This window comes from Onychostoma macrolepis, chromosome 02 (assembly GCF_012432095.1).
Source record: "Onychostoma macrolepis isolate SWU-2019 chromosome 02, ASM1243209v1, whole genome shotgun sequence".
Classification (NCBI taxonomy): domain Eukaryota; kingdom Metazoa; phylum Chordata; class Actinopteri; order Cypriniformes; family Cyprinidae; genus Onychostoma; species Onychostoma macrolepis.
Genome location: NC_081156.1, coordinates 23,731,341 through 23,748,383, shown reverse-complemented (window position 1 = coordinate 23,748,383; position 17,043 = coordinate 23,731,341). Strand labels below are relative to the sequence as shown.

General features: G+C 37.3%; 1 protein-coding gene across 1 annotated transcript; it reads right to left on the bottom strand.

Moving 5' to 3' along the window:
• Nucleotides 1-109: 109 nt before the first annotated feature.
• On the bottom strand, nt 110-16,627 carry fam163aa (family with sequence similarity 163 member Aa). Its single transcript, XM_058753393.1, has 4 exons — nt 16,128-16,627; nt 3,523-3,622; nt 3,205-3,319; nt 110-1,900 (listed from the first exon to the last, which is right to left on the bottom strand). The coding sequence occupies exons 3-4, from the start codon at nt 3,295-3,297 to the stop codon at nt 1,541-1,543; spliced, it is 453 nt and encodes a 150-aa protein (XP_058609376.1). The 5' UTR covers nt 3,298-3,319; nt 3,523-3,622; nt 16,128-16,627; the 3' UTR covers nt 110-1,540.
• Between the last annotated feature and the right edge of the window lie 416 nt (nt 16,628-17,043).

Genomic DNA, 17,043 nt, shown 5'->3' with positions numbered 1-17,043 from the left:
TCGTTCAAGCCAGTCTTTTTATGGTTTTACTGAATCCACTAAGTGCCAAAGCATCTCCATGAATATAGAAGAATATAGCATTGGCAGTCAGCTTTTAGATACAGATAGATATAGACTTGACAGGAAACATTTCAATCATTGAAATAATTTGATCTTTATGTACATGTATTTGTATAGATGTGAAATGGCTTTTATTACTCTGATCACAATTGACCAATTTTATAAAAGTCTACAGGCATTTATAAATGCTTCATTTATATTCAAAAGCATTCTGTGAAATATGTGGACAATAGACTACTCTTTTTTCCTCAGTATTTTAAACCGTAGACTGATATACTTCCATATTTTTTTCCCATTTTTGCCAAAAAGTATTCACATGTAAAATAGAAGTGCCATCCTGTGATTTGTAATGTGATCCAGTTACTAACAAAGAGTGCTTCAGAGAGAGAGTGAACACAGACATCAGAATGCACAATTCATAAACCAATGGCTACTGAAACAAGTATGTGAGAAAATATAATAACTTACATAAACGCATTTGCAAAGACAAGGAAACTATCGTTCCTATAAGTATCATTTCCACTGCCATAATATCATACAAACAGGGACAAGATAATGAAATGTTTTCAATATTTTCCAGTCATTTTCTCTCAGTGCCTCAGAAGATTTTTGAAAATGCTGCATATAAATTTGAAAATTATATGCCATTGGAGATTTCTGCAATGCTACTTTAAAAAGCTCTTAATTGTAGTATGTAGTGGATATGGACAAAAAAAGTGACCAACCTCAGTATTATCTGATAACTCAGCAACTGTCAACACTCTGTGCCATTGTGAATTTTAGTTAATGTGACACATATATTCAAATATGAACTGTATACCAATATAATCATCATCAGTAATTCATTTAACATTTTCCCAACAGTTCAACACACATGAAGACAATCACATTTTGGTTAATTTCTCATCCTAAAATAAGTTTTTCAAAGACAAAGATTCAGTATATCAGGGGATATTTAGGTAAAGCTGAATGTCATGCTCTTTTCAACAAAGATACTTTTTTTTAAAGCTATTAAAAATTTGTGTGGAATGTTTGCCTTTTATGTCACAATAAACAACAAAATACTTGAGATGAGCCTAAAAAGCTTCCTTGGGCTGCTCCATTTCGATTTTCTGACTATAATATATGCTTCATCTGACTTTTCCAGATAAACAAAATACCCTATTTGCATTTAACCTTTAAAACTTACATTAAAAAGGCCAAAAACTCCACAAACACTTCATGTCATATAACACACGGCCCTCAAAGAACAAAAGGAAGGGATGTGCAAGAAGAAGAAGAAGAAGAAGAAGAGGTAAACAGCAGGTAAAACAAAAGACAATGGAAGACTAAAGATGGCCTTAGTGTGGCCTTTGTGGAAGAATAACATGGCATCCCGTAGGTCTTTTTTAACTCTTGGCGCGTAGAGACGCAACTGCCCCATTTGCTCTGGTCCACAGAGGCGGCTCTGTCCCTGGGTCCATCTCCGGGTCTGTGAGGGTCAGACGTCAGTGCTGATGGCTCGTGTATTGGTGTAAAAGTCCGGCGTACTGCGATGGCTCAGCATGGGGCCGTACATTGCGGCCAGACCAAGGGCAGTGGCGCCATGGTTCTCGTAGTGAGTGGGCATGTAGGACAGGCGTTCGCCGCCGTTTCGCATCTCATCCGTGCCACGGAGGTAGTAGGGTGAGCAAGTCGGGCAGTAGCTGTGAGGTGGAGCGGGGTCGTAGGGCAGCGAGAGAGGTGTGACAGCCGCCCCGTCCACTCCCGGAGCGCTGCATGCGTTGCAGGCGAACTGTGGCTGAGGATCTCCGACCGAGCCCGCCTCCCCTTCTGACTCATTCCTCTTACAGCAGTAATACTAGGATGGAGGGACGGTTTGATATACAGAGGAAACTAGATTAGACACTGGACCTTCAATGCAGATCTTCCTCAAATTGTTGAGTAACACGCACAACTTTTTTTGGGCATGGAATGATTCTGCAATGGATTTTAGTTATTTAAATAATAGAGCTGTTCAGTCATGAGGTCATTTTTAGGTCAACGAGCAGCTAAGGCTAAACTGTGCTTAGTGAAAAATAAATATACTAAAATGTATTTGAAATACATTTATTGCATGCTAAGTATACTACAAATACATTTACATATTTACAGTATGTGCTTAATAAAAATACCCTGCTATTGTATTTTTAGTATACTGAACTGGTATACTTATTGTCTGCAACTAATTTTGTACTTCATGCACTTTGATTATGCGGAAATAGTGCTGAAGTCCAACTAAAGGTATACTGAAGTACATTTGTTTGTGCTAAAGTGGTACTATTGCAAGTATACTTCAGGTACACTTTAAATATCTTGCATTTAAAGACTGATATTATTCAAAGATCATACAATCCTCATCAATAGTGACATTGAAACACTTTTTAGATTTAATATTAAGAAATGTGCATTGTGCACAAGTAGTACTCAAAATAAAGTTTCATTATAATTTTTATATCTGCAAGTCTCAAGCGATATGTCTGTAAATATGTTAATAGATTTGAACTGTACTTAGTATGAAAATATATTACTTTTTTACTAGGGGACATATGGGTTTTTCCAGAATAGCTATTTTGAATTATGAATAAAATAGGGTCTGTGGTTAGCACTATTGAAGAGACTTTTATATGTAAAGTCAAGTCAAATCATAAGTGTGAATTTTGAAAACATAATTTTAAATCTGAAACCCCATTAGAAATTCTTAAAGGGAATTCTTAAAAATGCTGTTTTTAATCAACCAATTTCTGGTCATTCACACAGATCACGTTTTTGCATTTCACTGTGCTGCTTTTCTATTGTTTTCAAAGTAAACATGCACCAGAAATACATATTTGACCGTAACTGTATCTAAAAACATGGTGCGCAAGTTAAACTTTTAAAAAACACATCTTGAGATTTTGCATTTTGTTTCCGATTCATCAGCCCTGCGTCTTGTGTTTTTAAACTCAAAAACCTGTTCTGCGTGAATGGCTCCTAATTCCACATTCAGGAATTTTCTTTGAGTTTTTAGAATAGGGATTCTTGATAATCAGTAAATAAGGTCTCTAGACCTTCAGCGTTAATGCAAAACATGTTCTGTGAGAATGGCTCCTTAACCCTGCTATGAAATGTAAATGCAATGCTTACCTGGAGTCTACAGTAACAAAGCACTGCAATGATACACAGGAGTATCACTGTTGCGAGAATTCCTCCGGTTATGACAACAGTTCCAGCTGTCATCCGACCAGATCTCCATCAAACCCTGAGAAAAAGAGAGGGAGTCAATTGTCTCACTGAAACGTCATTTCCATATATAAAAACAGACAGATACTGAAAACAGTTCACAACACCAAAACACAGATTTGAAACCCTTTCAGCTAAATACATTTAAAGGATCCTCAGCACAGCACAAAAAGCTGGATTATATGCGTTAAAGCTTGCGGATAGATTGTGCTCTGCACTTACATTAGAAGAGAGCAGAGAGGACGACAGGCCACAGAGAGTTTGAACTGCTGCTTCTCCTGACACACGGCTCATGGGTTGCAGACACTCAACTGTACAGTTTCTGGATATTACAGAAGTAGTAAAACATGTGATGTGAATGATAGACTTTTTAAGAACTTCTGTTACAGCAATAGTATAACAGCCACAATAACCATTCCATCCAGAAGGAGGCAGTATAATATAAGATATGCATACATTACCACAGCACAGTATACTTGTATGGCATCACAGACATACACATTACATTTTTAATATTTATTAAACTAAGAGTAATGTGTTAATGGGATTTTGACATTTGCAAAGATTGTAAGCATACATTAAGTTTGGAGACATTTCACAGTCTTTACAGATCTTGATACCAAGACAATAAATATGTAATCAAGGATAATGTAATAGAAGCCACTGGCAGAAAATGGTGGAAAAGAGACAGCAAACATGGTGGAAAACAAAAAAAACTGAACAGAATATTAATTATCCTGACTTTTTGATTCAAAGCCTGACATAAAATACTGTATATAAACCAAAGAAAAACATATAAACTTAAAAGCAACATTACTATAGAGCACCTTATATTAAAATACAATTGAAACTAATGAACTAGTAAAATAATTAATGTCCCCTTATACAGAACCCAAACTTATCTGGTTCAAAATCAGGGATGTTATCCCACCCATCACAAGTCCTCTTCCTGTCCATTTTCTCAGAGTAAAAGCACTAAATTATATACAGGATTGGTGGAATGCTAATGCTGTTAAAAGCAATGTGCCATCTATTCTCCCTGGAATGTGGCCAAGCAGTGTGTTCCTGTGCCCTGTGCTGCTTGCCAGCAGTTAAACTCCAAGAAAGTATGGATGTAGGATCTTTTGGTGGGCTGCTGGCGGTCAAACCCCTCTGTCATGGCAACACTGACAGCAATGGATCACTGATAGACATGTTTGGACAATTACATGCAGCTGATAGGCTAGACAAGGTCACTGTAAGTACACTGAGAACCCTTTTAATAACAAGGACGGGTGGGAATTGGAGAATGTTTGTGTTTATCTGAGTATTTTCTTGTGCTAATTTGTGGTGATACTGAACTGTGAAATTTAATAATCAAAGTAATGGCATTTCTGTACACAATACCAAAATCCAAAGTCCGCTCACTTGGTGATCATCTTGGCAACATCCCAATGCAGCTATTTTCTGTTATCTACTAGAACAAGGAAAGGCCAAAATGAAAAGAAAAAGAAAAAAACAGGCTGCCAAGCTTACATAAATGTCAGCCATTTATGAAATGAATAAATCTATAGACACAAAAATGTAAATTATTTTAGTTTTTATTCATATATTATCTTAAAGCAACTGCAACAAGAAAAACACTGCAATGTATGAAAACAATGTCCTTTTCTATTGTCAATTCAAACAATAAAGATGCAAGATGCAGCTAACCGTGTTTCTACACTAAAAAAAGGTGCAAAAGCTGTCACTGGGGTGGTACCCTAAGATACAAAAGTTAAAAGGTACATCTTTGTTCCTTATTTACCCATAAATGATAGGCCTACTTAATAGTAAAATAAGTTAAACTTTAAAAAAAAATAAAAATACATATCAAGACCTTGTTTTTCTCCTATTCCACACTTCGCATTTTTCCGTTTCCTGTGTGAATGGCCCCTAATATGCTAAGTACTTCCAAAATCATATGTAAAAGAATTAGTGATGGGTCTTTCAAGAACATTTTGTTTATTTTGTGACTCAGGAATAATGAGTTGTCTATGAGAATGATCTGTTCATTTTTGTGCTAATGCACGTCCTTTCATTTTTGTCACAATAAATTTCTTACTGCTTTTTTTGGTCCGATTATTTCATTCACTGGTCTTGTGGAAACTACATAAGCAATATTCACGAAAGTGGATGCATTTGGGGGAATTTAGCTATTGAAAATGTAACATCTTACTTTAAATGTGTAAATTACTCCTAACAAAATGACTTATTACTTATTATTATTACAGTTTGCCAAACAAGATTCAAAGACCTGTAAAATGAACAGAACTTTACATCACTAGTAAGAATATTATGCTGCTCTGAATTCACCCCGTGTGAAGATTTGACCAATAAGGTGATCTTTTAACTAAAAGCTAGATGGGACTTCCTTTCCTACAGCCACTTTAGAGCAATACCATTCATTTTCCTATGTGTGGCTTGTCTTTTTCTTCTTACACCCAATGTGTCTCTGACCATACTGCACAACCATATTACAGATAAAACCACACTGCAGTGCACACTAAAGCCAAAAAAGGAGAACCATTAAATTGAGCTATGCATTAAATTGGTCCTCAAGTCCCTGGAGAGATTTTTTGTAAATGGATAGTCAATTATTCACAGTGAAAAGTAAAAGACACCACTGGGCGCAATGAACACTGGGATAATAGGACTACCATACCGTTCATTTGGCAGATTACATTTCAGTGTTTTTGAGTTTAGCTCAGACTCACAAGCTGATGACGGTTTCCCCATCCCACAAACATGTTTGAGAGATTGTTTGTTGTATGTTTTCCTTTGTTTATTCATGAAACGTGCATAATATGAGATGACCATCCCATATATATATATTATGTAGGTATATGAGGAGATGCCGACGGAGATGTGCTGCAAAAGGAAGTGTGACCCGGCGCAGGCCTTGTCAGCATGCTCGTTTATCACCTGGCTCACTCTATTACACCAATGAGTCTGCAGATCAATAGACAGATGCTCGTATATCTCCGTTGCCATGGTACCTGGGGCTGCTGACCCACTTCTCCCCAAATACCCCAACACCCCTCTCCTTCGTTCATTCTCTCCTTTCTTTCCTTTTACTCCCTTTCCTCCTTGATTTCTAGTTACCACAATTTTTTAGTTCATCACCAGCACACGTCAGCCATCTTCACACACAAGCTGCACGTATACTAGGAAAATGTGTTTTGGTATTGGAAAAATTATGTTTTGTATTTTAATATATTTTTAAATGTAATTTATTCCTGTGATGATACAAGCTGAATTATCAGCATCACATGATCCTTCAGAAATCATTCTAATATGCTGATTTGGTCCTCAAGAATCATCTCTTATTATTACCAATGTTGAAAAATTGTGCTTGTTAATGTTTTTTTGATTGATTCAGCATTCTTTGATGAACAGAAAGTTAAAATGATCAACATTATTTTAAATATTTTTTGTAACATTATACTTTTTTTGTCATTTACTGAATAAAAGTATTAATTTCTTTTAAAGGGCACCTATTATGCTCCTTTTTACAATATGTAGGCCTAATATAAGTCTCAGGTGTCCCCAGAATGTGTCTGTGAAGCTTCGGCTCAAAATACCCCACAGATCATCTATTATATCATTTTGAAAATGCCTATTTTGAATGGAAGCAGGAAACAGGCTGTTTTTGAGCAAGTATCTTTAAATGCAAATGAGCTGCTGCTCCCCACCCTTTTTCCAGAGTAGGGCTGTGCCATTACAGCTCGCACCTCTGATACTCTGCCAAAAAAACATCTGTTTGGTTTTGATTATCATGTCTATCGTGCTGAAATCATGCGTTTTAAAGCCATATCAGTATAAAATTCTGATATATAGTTTTCTGAGCACACACATCTGCAGCACGCGCAGAGAAAGCGGCTGTCACATGGCATGTGAGTACTAAACTAAGGTCTCTTTCATGTCTTATTGCGCTTAAACTGTCAAATACAAACACGCATAAGTTACAAAAACATGGTTATGTCTGGGAAGGATTGCATGTTTTTATTAGATCTGTGTATTAAATGACGGCAGCGTAATATACAATACCTATACTGCTGTCTCTGCTGTTAATATGACCCAAACAAAATAAAAACAGAAAATCACTCAATGCTTTTAACTGAATAACTTCTATAAATGTAATAAAAAGACATTTCTTACTTTAGTGCTGCTTTTAAATGCTCTAGTGTTAAGATAAACATGGCGGATTGTGTGCAGCTCAGGGCAGGGTCTCTGCTAATACGACAGTGTCCGTGAAGTCACATTTTACGGATTCTGCAAACAGCTTGTTCTGAGACAGGAGCGGGTGGATTATTATTATTTTTTTAAGATTTATTTTTGGTGTTTTTGCCAAAAATAAATTATTATGATACAAGAGTGGAAAGCAGACAGTGAAGTGGGAGAGAGAGAGAGTGGGGCAGGATCGGGAAAGGTCCTCGAGCCGGGATTCTAACTAGAGACACCCGTAGTGCACTATATGTCGGCGCACTTGCCCACTAGGCTATTGGCACCAACAAGAGCAGGTGGATTTTTATCATTATAGGGCGGTTGTGTACACACACTGCCAACACACATTTATGTTCAAACAACATGTAAAAATGAATTTTGCATAATAGGTACCCTTTAAACTACATCTTACTCAAACATTTAAGATATAATATAATATTAATACAATATAATATAACAGCTTAAGAACTGCTCACCACCTGCTCACTTCCTCTCACCTGCTCAGTTTTCTTGTCTAATTTCTATTTTACTCTCCTTGCCAAAAATTAGACTCTTCTAACTTCCTTAGCTTCCCCTCTGCTTCTTTTTAAAGGAGCACATGATGACACTTCCCCTCAGTGCTCTGGTAGAGTATGGCGTCTGTCCTCCCTGTCTTTGCTCCAGAACAGTTATGGACTTTTTATCTGGCAGCTCTATCTGACCTCTTATCTGTCCGACCGCACCAGGCCCAATATAGCTGTGGGCGTTCCACATGTTTACGACACAAATATGTCTGCAATGTGAAAAGTAAAGTCAAATCACATCAAACATGACAGAAAAACAACACTGAACTTAATTTAGTATCTAGTGTGAAGACGTCACATTAATGTCTTCAAACAGAGGCTGTCATTTAACATGTTAGCAAAAGTCCTAGATGTTCAAAACTCCTCAAAGGGAAACAGTAAATCATAATAAGTTCAAAAATGTAAACTGAAGTCCACCATTAACAAAAGGAACATTAATAAGATGCTAAAGATTAGCTAATACTAGAATGAAAAACTTGTTAAAAAGACCAGCTTCCAATATGAATTTCCAGGCTGGTTTATGACGTGGTAGGTTTGTTGGTAAAGCTAGTTAAGATGCCTGGTAGGAAAATCAGCATTCTATGCTGGGCACCAGCATGCAAAGCATCATACAGTATGCTGGTGAGCAACTTCGGTGGTCTTTTCAGCGGCAGTGTTGTTTTCTCAGTGTAAATAACCTCATTTATCTCTATTTAAAGTGGCAGCAAGACGATTCATGTCACCGAGCAAGCTAAACAGGACAAAATAAATGTCCTATGGTTAAAAAAAATGCGAAATATAAATGACTAGCACTGAACGAACCCCTGTTTGACAAGTTCTGACGTGTTGAACACTGTGTGACTATTAAACAGCTAATTTCCCTCAACATTCTAATTTTCCTGCCTTATGATTACGCCAGCTTTGCAACAAAACAAGCACAGCAGCGTGGCGCTAATAGAAAACAACTTGCAAACAGCTGAGATTGCACTCTCTATGGACAGCCTTAAGGGCCATTACTGGAACAGTCTGAGCTTTCATTTACTCTAATTGCAGTTCTAGCCGTTATAACATACACTTAAACCACTGGGTATAATAAGAGAAGAAAAAGGGACGGCAATCAAATCCCATTCAGTGTAAATTTTCTCATAATCCTTTTTCGTTGTGGAGAATTCTCCTACAGTGGGCTACTTTCTTAAAGGATTTAGAGAGATCATGTTCAGTTTCTCTTTGGGAGCTGAAAGTAGAATTGAGTTGAAAATCAGAGGTTTTATTTTAATGCATTTTTGTTATCACAGGTCACTGTGGTGTTTTTCTTTCTTTTTTTAAACTGTGGATTGTTCTCAGACTTTTAGACCAGAGCAGGAAATAAATGAATAATAATCAGAATCAGAATGAGCTTTTATTGCCAGGTATGTTTATACATACTAGGAATTTGTTTTCGTGACAGAAGCTTCCACAGTGCAACAGAATGACAGCGACAGAACAAAAAACACAGATAATAAAAAGAAGAATTAAAAAAATAGAACAAGTAAATAAGGAATAAAAATATACAAATTGACAATTGTATGTACAGGTATATAACAATAGACAATTGTATGTACAGGTATATTATGTGCAAAAAAGTTTTTGAAGTGCAGAGGATGGATTTAATGATGGTGGAGTAGAACTGTTTCAGCAGCTCCTGTGGCAGGTTGAACTTCCTCAGCTGGCAAAGGAAGTGCAACCTCTGCTGGGCCTTTTTAACAATGGAGTCTATGTGAATGTCCCACTTCAGGTCCTGAGAAATTGTGGTGCCCAGGACCCTGAATGACTCCACTGCAGTCACAGTGCTGTTCATGATGGTGAGTGGGGGGAGAGCAGGGGAGTTTCTCCTGAAGTCCACGATCATCTCCACTGTTTTGAGCGTGTTGAGCTCCAGGTTGTTAAGACTGCACCAGACAGCCAGCTCCTTAACCTCCTGTCTGTCAGCAGACTTGTCACCGTCCTGAATGAGGCCGATAAGTGTGGTGTCGTCTGGAAACTTCAGGAGCTTGACAGAGGGGTCTTTAGATGTGCAGTCGTTGGTGTACAGGGAGAATAGCAGTGGGGAGAGAACGCAGCCCTGAGGAGCTCCAGTGCTGATTATGCGGGTGCTGGATGTGTATTTTCCCAGCCTCACTAGCTGCTGTCTTTTTTTGGAATGATAGTGTTAAAGGCCGAGCTGAAGTCCACAAACAGGATCCTCACATAAATCCCTGGTCTGTCTAGATGTTGCAGAACATAATGCAGTCCCATGTTGACTGCATCGTCCCCAGATCTGTTTGCTCTGTAGGCAAACTGAAGAGGATCCAGTAAGGGTCAGATGGGGGCCGGCTGGTCAGCACAGGATTTCAGACAGACTGATGTAACACAATCTGGGCCTGGTGCTTTTTTCCCTTTCTGCTTCCGGAAGACCTGGCGCACCTCATCTTCGCTGATCTGAATTGCAGGTGTGGGGGAGAGGGGGTTGCTGGAGGTGTTACTGGTTGTGTGGAGAGGTGTTCAGGGCAGGTGTGGGGTGTTTTTTCAAACCTGCAGTAGAACTCATTCAGATCGTCTGCCAGTTGTTGATTCTCCACAGTGCTGGGGGATGGTGTCTTGTAGTTGGTGATCTCTTTCAGACCTTTCCACACTGATTTTGAGTCATTGGAAGAGAATGGAATCCTTATTTTTTCAGAATAATTCCTCTTTGCCACTCTGATCTCCTTCTTCCAGTGTGTATTTGGCTTGTTTATACAAGACTTTGTCCCCCTTCCTGTAAGCATCTTCTTTGGCCTGATGGAGCTGTCTGAGTTTTGCAGTGAACCACGGTTTGTCATTGTTGTAGGTTAAATGAGTCCTGGTAGGAATGCACATATCCTCACAGAAACTGATATATGATGTTACAGTCTCTGTGAGCTCGTCCAGATCGGTGGCAGCAGCTTCAAAAACACTCCAATCAGTGAGAAAGAAACAGGCTTGTAAATCCCACTCTGCTTCATTAGTCCATCTTTGAACAGTCCTTAAAACAGGTTTAGCTGATTTCAGTTTCTGCTTGTAGGTCGGTATAAGATGAACCAAACAGTGATCAGAGAGTCCTAAAGCTGCCCGTGGGACAGAGTGATATGTATCTTTTATTGCTGTGTAACAGTGATCCAATATATTACTGTCTCTGGTGGGACACGTGATGTGCTGTCTGTATTTTGGCAGTTCAGGGGAGAGATTGGCTTTATTAAAGTCCCCGAGAATGATTAAAACAGAGTCCGGGTGTTGTTGCTCAGTCTCTGTAATAGTCCTTTTATATCATTGTGGGATACAGCTCTCATTAACATGCCATAACTGGTTCTGTCTGTCAAATAAATGAACATTCTGTCATCATTTACTCACCCATGTCATTTGAACCATGTATGACTTTTAAAAATAAATAAATATTGGACCCCACTGATTTTCATTGTATGGATGAAAAAATCACTAAGACATTTTTCAAAATATCTTCCCTCATATTCCACTGTTGAAAGTCATAGAGGTTTCAAATGACATGAGGGTGAGAAAATAGGAAGAAATAATTTTTATTTTTGAGTAAACTATCCCTTTAAAACCAGATTGCTCTGGGAATACTGTCTTGTAAATTGTTTTGGATAAGTGACAGTTAATAATATCAAGTAACTAACTGACAGTTGTAAGAGGCACCATGCACGCATATATTAAACATTCCCTGATGTATAGAAGCACTCAGATCAGCTCAATCAGCTCTGACACAGTCAATTAGAGATATTTAAGGAACTATTTAAAGGAATCACAGTAGTGACTGACTTGTATCAGTAGTGAGAGAGCTTGCTAAGTTCCTTGTTCTCAGGCCACCTTCATTTTACTCATTTCACCATCATCAACTCTAAAGATTCTTTTTTCACTTCCCTTTATCAAATTGACATAAAAACACAACATTTTAGAGTTTTTCATGATGAAATGAAACCTCAAATGAAACCTCAAACACAAATGAAACCTCCAAACCTATAATGTTGCAGCTTTAGTTTAGCCTCTCTCTCCAGCTGGGCCTGTATATGCCAGCGGGTCTCTGTTGCCTGATTTATGGACGGCCAGCATGCACATCCCGCCCCAAGGACAAATCAAGAGACAGCTTCAGATGTCAGGCTATAAAGCAGCTGCTGACTGGGTTCTTATTCAGCAATTGCCGCTACCCCACTTAATTCACTGGCGTTTATTTAAAGCACAAAGAGACACGATCAGAAATTGTGGGGTGATTTTTAAAAAAAATATTGATGGACATGAGCCTCATGGTTTAGGGGGACAGACAATCTGTGCACAAATGCTAGAGTAAAGAAGACTAAAAGACTTTAAACTAAAACTTTAATAATAATAGAATAAAAATAAACAGATTTTTAAAACTTATTTTACATATATATATATATATATATATATATATATATATATATATATATGACCCTGGACCACAAAATCAGTCATATGGTCAATTTTTTAAATTGAGATTTATACCTGAAAACTGAATAAAAAGCTTTCCATTGATGTATGGTCTGTTAGGATAAGACAATATTTGGCAGAGAACTATTTGAAAACCTGGAACCTGAGGGTGCAAAAAAAAATCAAAATACTGAGAAAATCGCCTTTAAAGTTGTCCAAATGAAGTCTTTAGCAATTTACGGTAGGAAATTTACAAAATATCTTCATGGAATATGAACTTTACTTAACATCCTAATAATTTTTTGGCATAAAAGAAAAATTGATAATTTTGACCCATACAATGTATTTTTGGCAAATATACAAATATACCCATCCTACTTATGACTGGTTTTGTCGTCCAGGGTCATATAAATATTTGCTTTTATTTCATAAATATTTGTAATGTTCGGAGATGACAATTGCTAAAAATAATAGCAAGACATAGTTTTAAGAAATAGTTGATTTAGCAGTATTGTGGCAAAAACTATTAATATTGGCAAAAAACAGTTTTATATCAAACTGGAAAAAAATAAATGACTATACACTGTATTAGCTGAATTTTTCCTATAAATAGGTAATGGCAAAAAAATGCATAAATATTTGTTGGAATAAGCTTGATTGCTTGTATCATTGTAAAATGTAAACTATATTATCACCCAGCTCCAATCTGTTAAATGCTACAATAAGCCATAAAGATATTAAGTTATAAATATTAACATCATGAAAAGTGCTATACAAATAAATTTGTCCCGACTTGACATATATAAGCAGACAACAATTTCAGGACAAGAAATCAGTCATGTAATAGTAAAATAACAAACGGTCACAAAATTTAAATGCATTTTTGGCTTGTTCCCACATTTCAGTCATGACCACTGACAAAAACTCAAAACCAACCTACAGTACATTAGGTGGCAATGCAAATGAGTCAATTCAGCAGAAAGACAACTTTTTAAATTACTGTTTACAAGTCATACAAAGTGCAAATACCAACGCAACGAAGCATGCACATGTCCAACTCAGCAGTAAGTATTAAAGCTCTCACGTTGGATAGCTCAAGCAATACTGAGCAGATGACTCAGTGCTCTGTTCACTCATAAACACATTGTAATTTGTTTTTGATGTGTGCTACATAAGTCAGCAACAAACAGAAACCGCCGCAATCACAAAGCTGAGAGGCTTCTCTTGACACAGCTTGTCAGCCTGATCCATGATGTCACTTATAACAACGCTGTGGGGAGATAGTAAGGTGAACGTCCTTCTTCATTATTAAAATGAATCTCTCCACCGCAGCCGCGAGAGCCGATTTTCGCTCTGTGAAATGGAGAGGCAGGAGCTCTGATCATTTTTGAATGAATCCCTTCTCCTGATATATCCACTCTTAAATAATGGCATGAATATTTCGGTGAGGAAGCCTCTAACTTTGCACTTGAAATCATGGCAAGCCTGCAATTTTAAGTCGGTCCTTTTCAATTATTCAAATATCATTCCTGTAACAATATTTTTCCATCACCGAGCCATTTAGCCAGGTAGTGAAGGAAGGATTTTTCACCCCATTCTCTTCAAAAAGCACTCATCTCTGCTGTGTATGAAGAGAATATATTTATGTTGAAATCTGGGGCAGTTGCATGGATTTAAAAAAATGAACAGAGAGAAGAGGAATATCATCATTCGTTTTTCTTTGTCAAAAAGAATAAATGCAGTCCTGTCCATTTATACCATTAGGAACCTGCCAATGGAAATATATATGTCATATATGTCCCCTTTATTGTCTATGCAAGTTTACAGTCCTTTTAAAGGAATAGTTCACCCAAAAATGAAAATTTGCTCACCATCAGGCCATCCAAAATGTAGATGAGTTTGTTTCTTCATCGGAACAGATTTGGAGAAATTTAGCATTACAACACTTGCTTACCAATAGATCCTCTGCGGTGAATGGGTGCCGTCAGAATGAGAGTCCAAACAGCTGACAAAAACATCACAATAATCCACAAGTAATTCACATGACTCCAGTTCATCAGTTAACATATTGTGAAAAGCTGTGTGTCTGTCATAAACAAATCCATCATTGCTTTTTACTTTAAATCACTGCTTCCAGCTAAAATACATGTCCTTTTTCCAGGGAAAAAGTAATTTTGTCTCCATCAGGAATGGAATATGCACAAATCAAGCATTGTTTACAAGCAAAAATAGTTCTAAACAGTTCTATCAGTGGATGTGAGAGAACAGAGGACTGACTTTTCACTGGAGCAAGTGTTATTATGGAATATGGACTCATATTTTGGTCAGAACTGATGTTTGAAGTTAAAATGCCTTGATGGATTTGTTTCTTATAAACAGAAAACTTTCTTATACTGCAGTTTTTCACTTCACAATTAGATTAAAACAAAAAAAAGAAAAAAAAAGTGATCACTCCAAATCTGTTCTGATAAAGAAACAAACTCATCTATATCACGAATGGCCTGAAGGTAAGCAAGTTTTCATTTTTGGGTGAACTATTCTTCTAAATACTACACTAAGCTAACAATCTTCCACCATTTTCCCTTTTAACCGTCGTATAGTAGTACTTTAGCTTTCAACTGCATTTCTTGCAACAGACAAGAATTGTTTCCAGAAAAGCCCTTGATGGGCTCTCCCCTGTCAAGGCGACTTGCAGTGAGGCTTTAAAAACTTCAGACTGCGTGGTTTACCATAGCTTGACTCAAGCAAACATGCTCCCTCAAGCAGTACATCTGCCAAGAGCACACTGCTGGAGAGCTTGCCATGTAAATCCAGCAAAACAAACAGCTGAAAAGCAGCTCCAAACACACCAGGCCCCCTTGGCAGATAGAGCATCACTGGCCTAGAAATCATGTCTCCACTAAAACAGCATCTGTGTATGTGTCATGTCTGCTAGAAACAGACAACATATGCTTTCCCCCTGTGGAAAACATGACTTTTTCGCCAAAATCAACAGCTCTGCATGAAATATATGACTACTATCTTGCTCAATCATCACAAAAATGTCTATCTATCTATCTATCTATCTATCTAACTGATCAATCTGGCTGAATTAGCCATTATGTATAAAGATAGATAAAAAAAATAAACAATTAAATTAAATGCAATTTAAATATCTTAATCCAGGATCATTTAACTACTTTATATGAATAGAACATTTATTTATTTATTGTACAGAAATTGTTGAAACTAAATATCTTAATCCAGGATAGTTTAACCACTGTGTGTGTGTGTGTGTGTGTGTGTATATATGTATATATATATATATATATATATATACACACACACAATAAAAAATGGTGCCAGCATCAACATATTTTTGGATTCTCCCACCTTTATAAATGTATTGTGTCCCCACTTTCATGGCCGTTGCATGCTTGCTTAAAACTATATGTGTGTAAGATTTTTTAATTCATGCAAACATTGAGCGTGCACCAAGATCCATAACCTAACACATTTACAGATTGAATTGGCACATGAACACTTCCATTACACTGCAAAATCCAAATCAGACCATTTCAGCACACGTGCATGTCTACTCATATAGAAGGGCATTTCAGTTACCTTAAAACCTGTTTCTCCTCCTCCCAGAATGTTTGTAATGCAGCGTGCAGTGTATTATTCCCAATGACTGATGCTTGTCAGTAGTGAACACTACTGTATCTGTTCATCTGGGAAAGGCTCGTCTGAGGCTTTGCTTCGTTAGCAGAAATGCAGCGTCCACTGCACAGCGAGCTTTTATTATCTATCTGAACGGATGGCTGTCACATCATCATTTGTTGCGGCTGTAATTCCGTAGTATCCCCGCGAACAGCCGCGTGTATGCTGTGAGAGACAATATAACACATCCGAGCTCGCAAATGAATGAGTGACATTACCCAGATTGCGAATCAGAGACCGGTATGTAGTGTGCAGGCTGTGAAGAGCACCGACGGTCCCTCAGGAGGATGCAACAGCCTGCGAGGAGATGATGCTGCACGCGCGGAAAGGGTCAGGAAATGAACCCACACCTTTACAGACGTTAAAGGAGAGCAAAGCGTCAGCCTATGAGCGTGCGTCATGTTTCACATGACCACCGTCCACGGAATATAGAAAGAAAAGTGACGCTTGGCATAGCTTTTAGAAACATGCTTGCGAGTTTGTAATAGTAAGAAAATTAGGAAGCTTGAATGAAATCATAATTTAAAACTATCGATTGATTACATAAAAGTAAAATAGACCGCAAAACATTTGGTTGGTGGCAACTTAAGAACACCTAATTTTTAATTACTCTTTTTTTTAAACTTACAGTTGACTCTTGAAAATTTACATAATACATTCTTCATGCTTTTTTCGGAATTTTTATTTTCTTATCCACAGTCTTAAAAATAAAGGTGCTTCAAAGGGTTCTTCACAGCGATACAGTTATCTCAAAATAACTATATGTAAAAACAACAATAAAATAATTATATACACTGTAAAAAGTGATAAGTTGACTTAA

Bases quoted from the DNA above. Each gene is read 5' to 3' on its own strand.
- fam163aa (XM_058753393.1), bottom strand. From the start codon at position 3,297: ATGACAGCTGGAACTGTTGTCATAACCGGAGGAATTCTCGCAACAGTG. The intron at 1,901-3,204 runs GTAAGCATTGCA...CCTCCATCCTAG, and splicing joins TTTGTTACTGTAGACTCCAG to TATTACTGCTGTAAGAGGAA.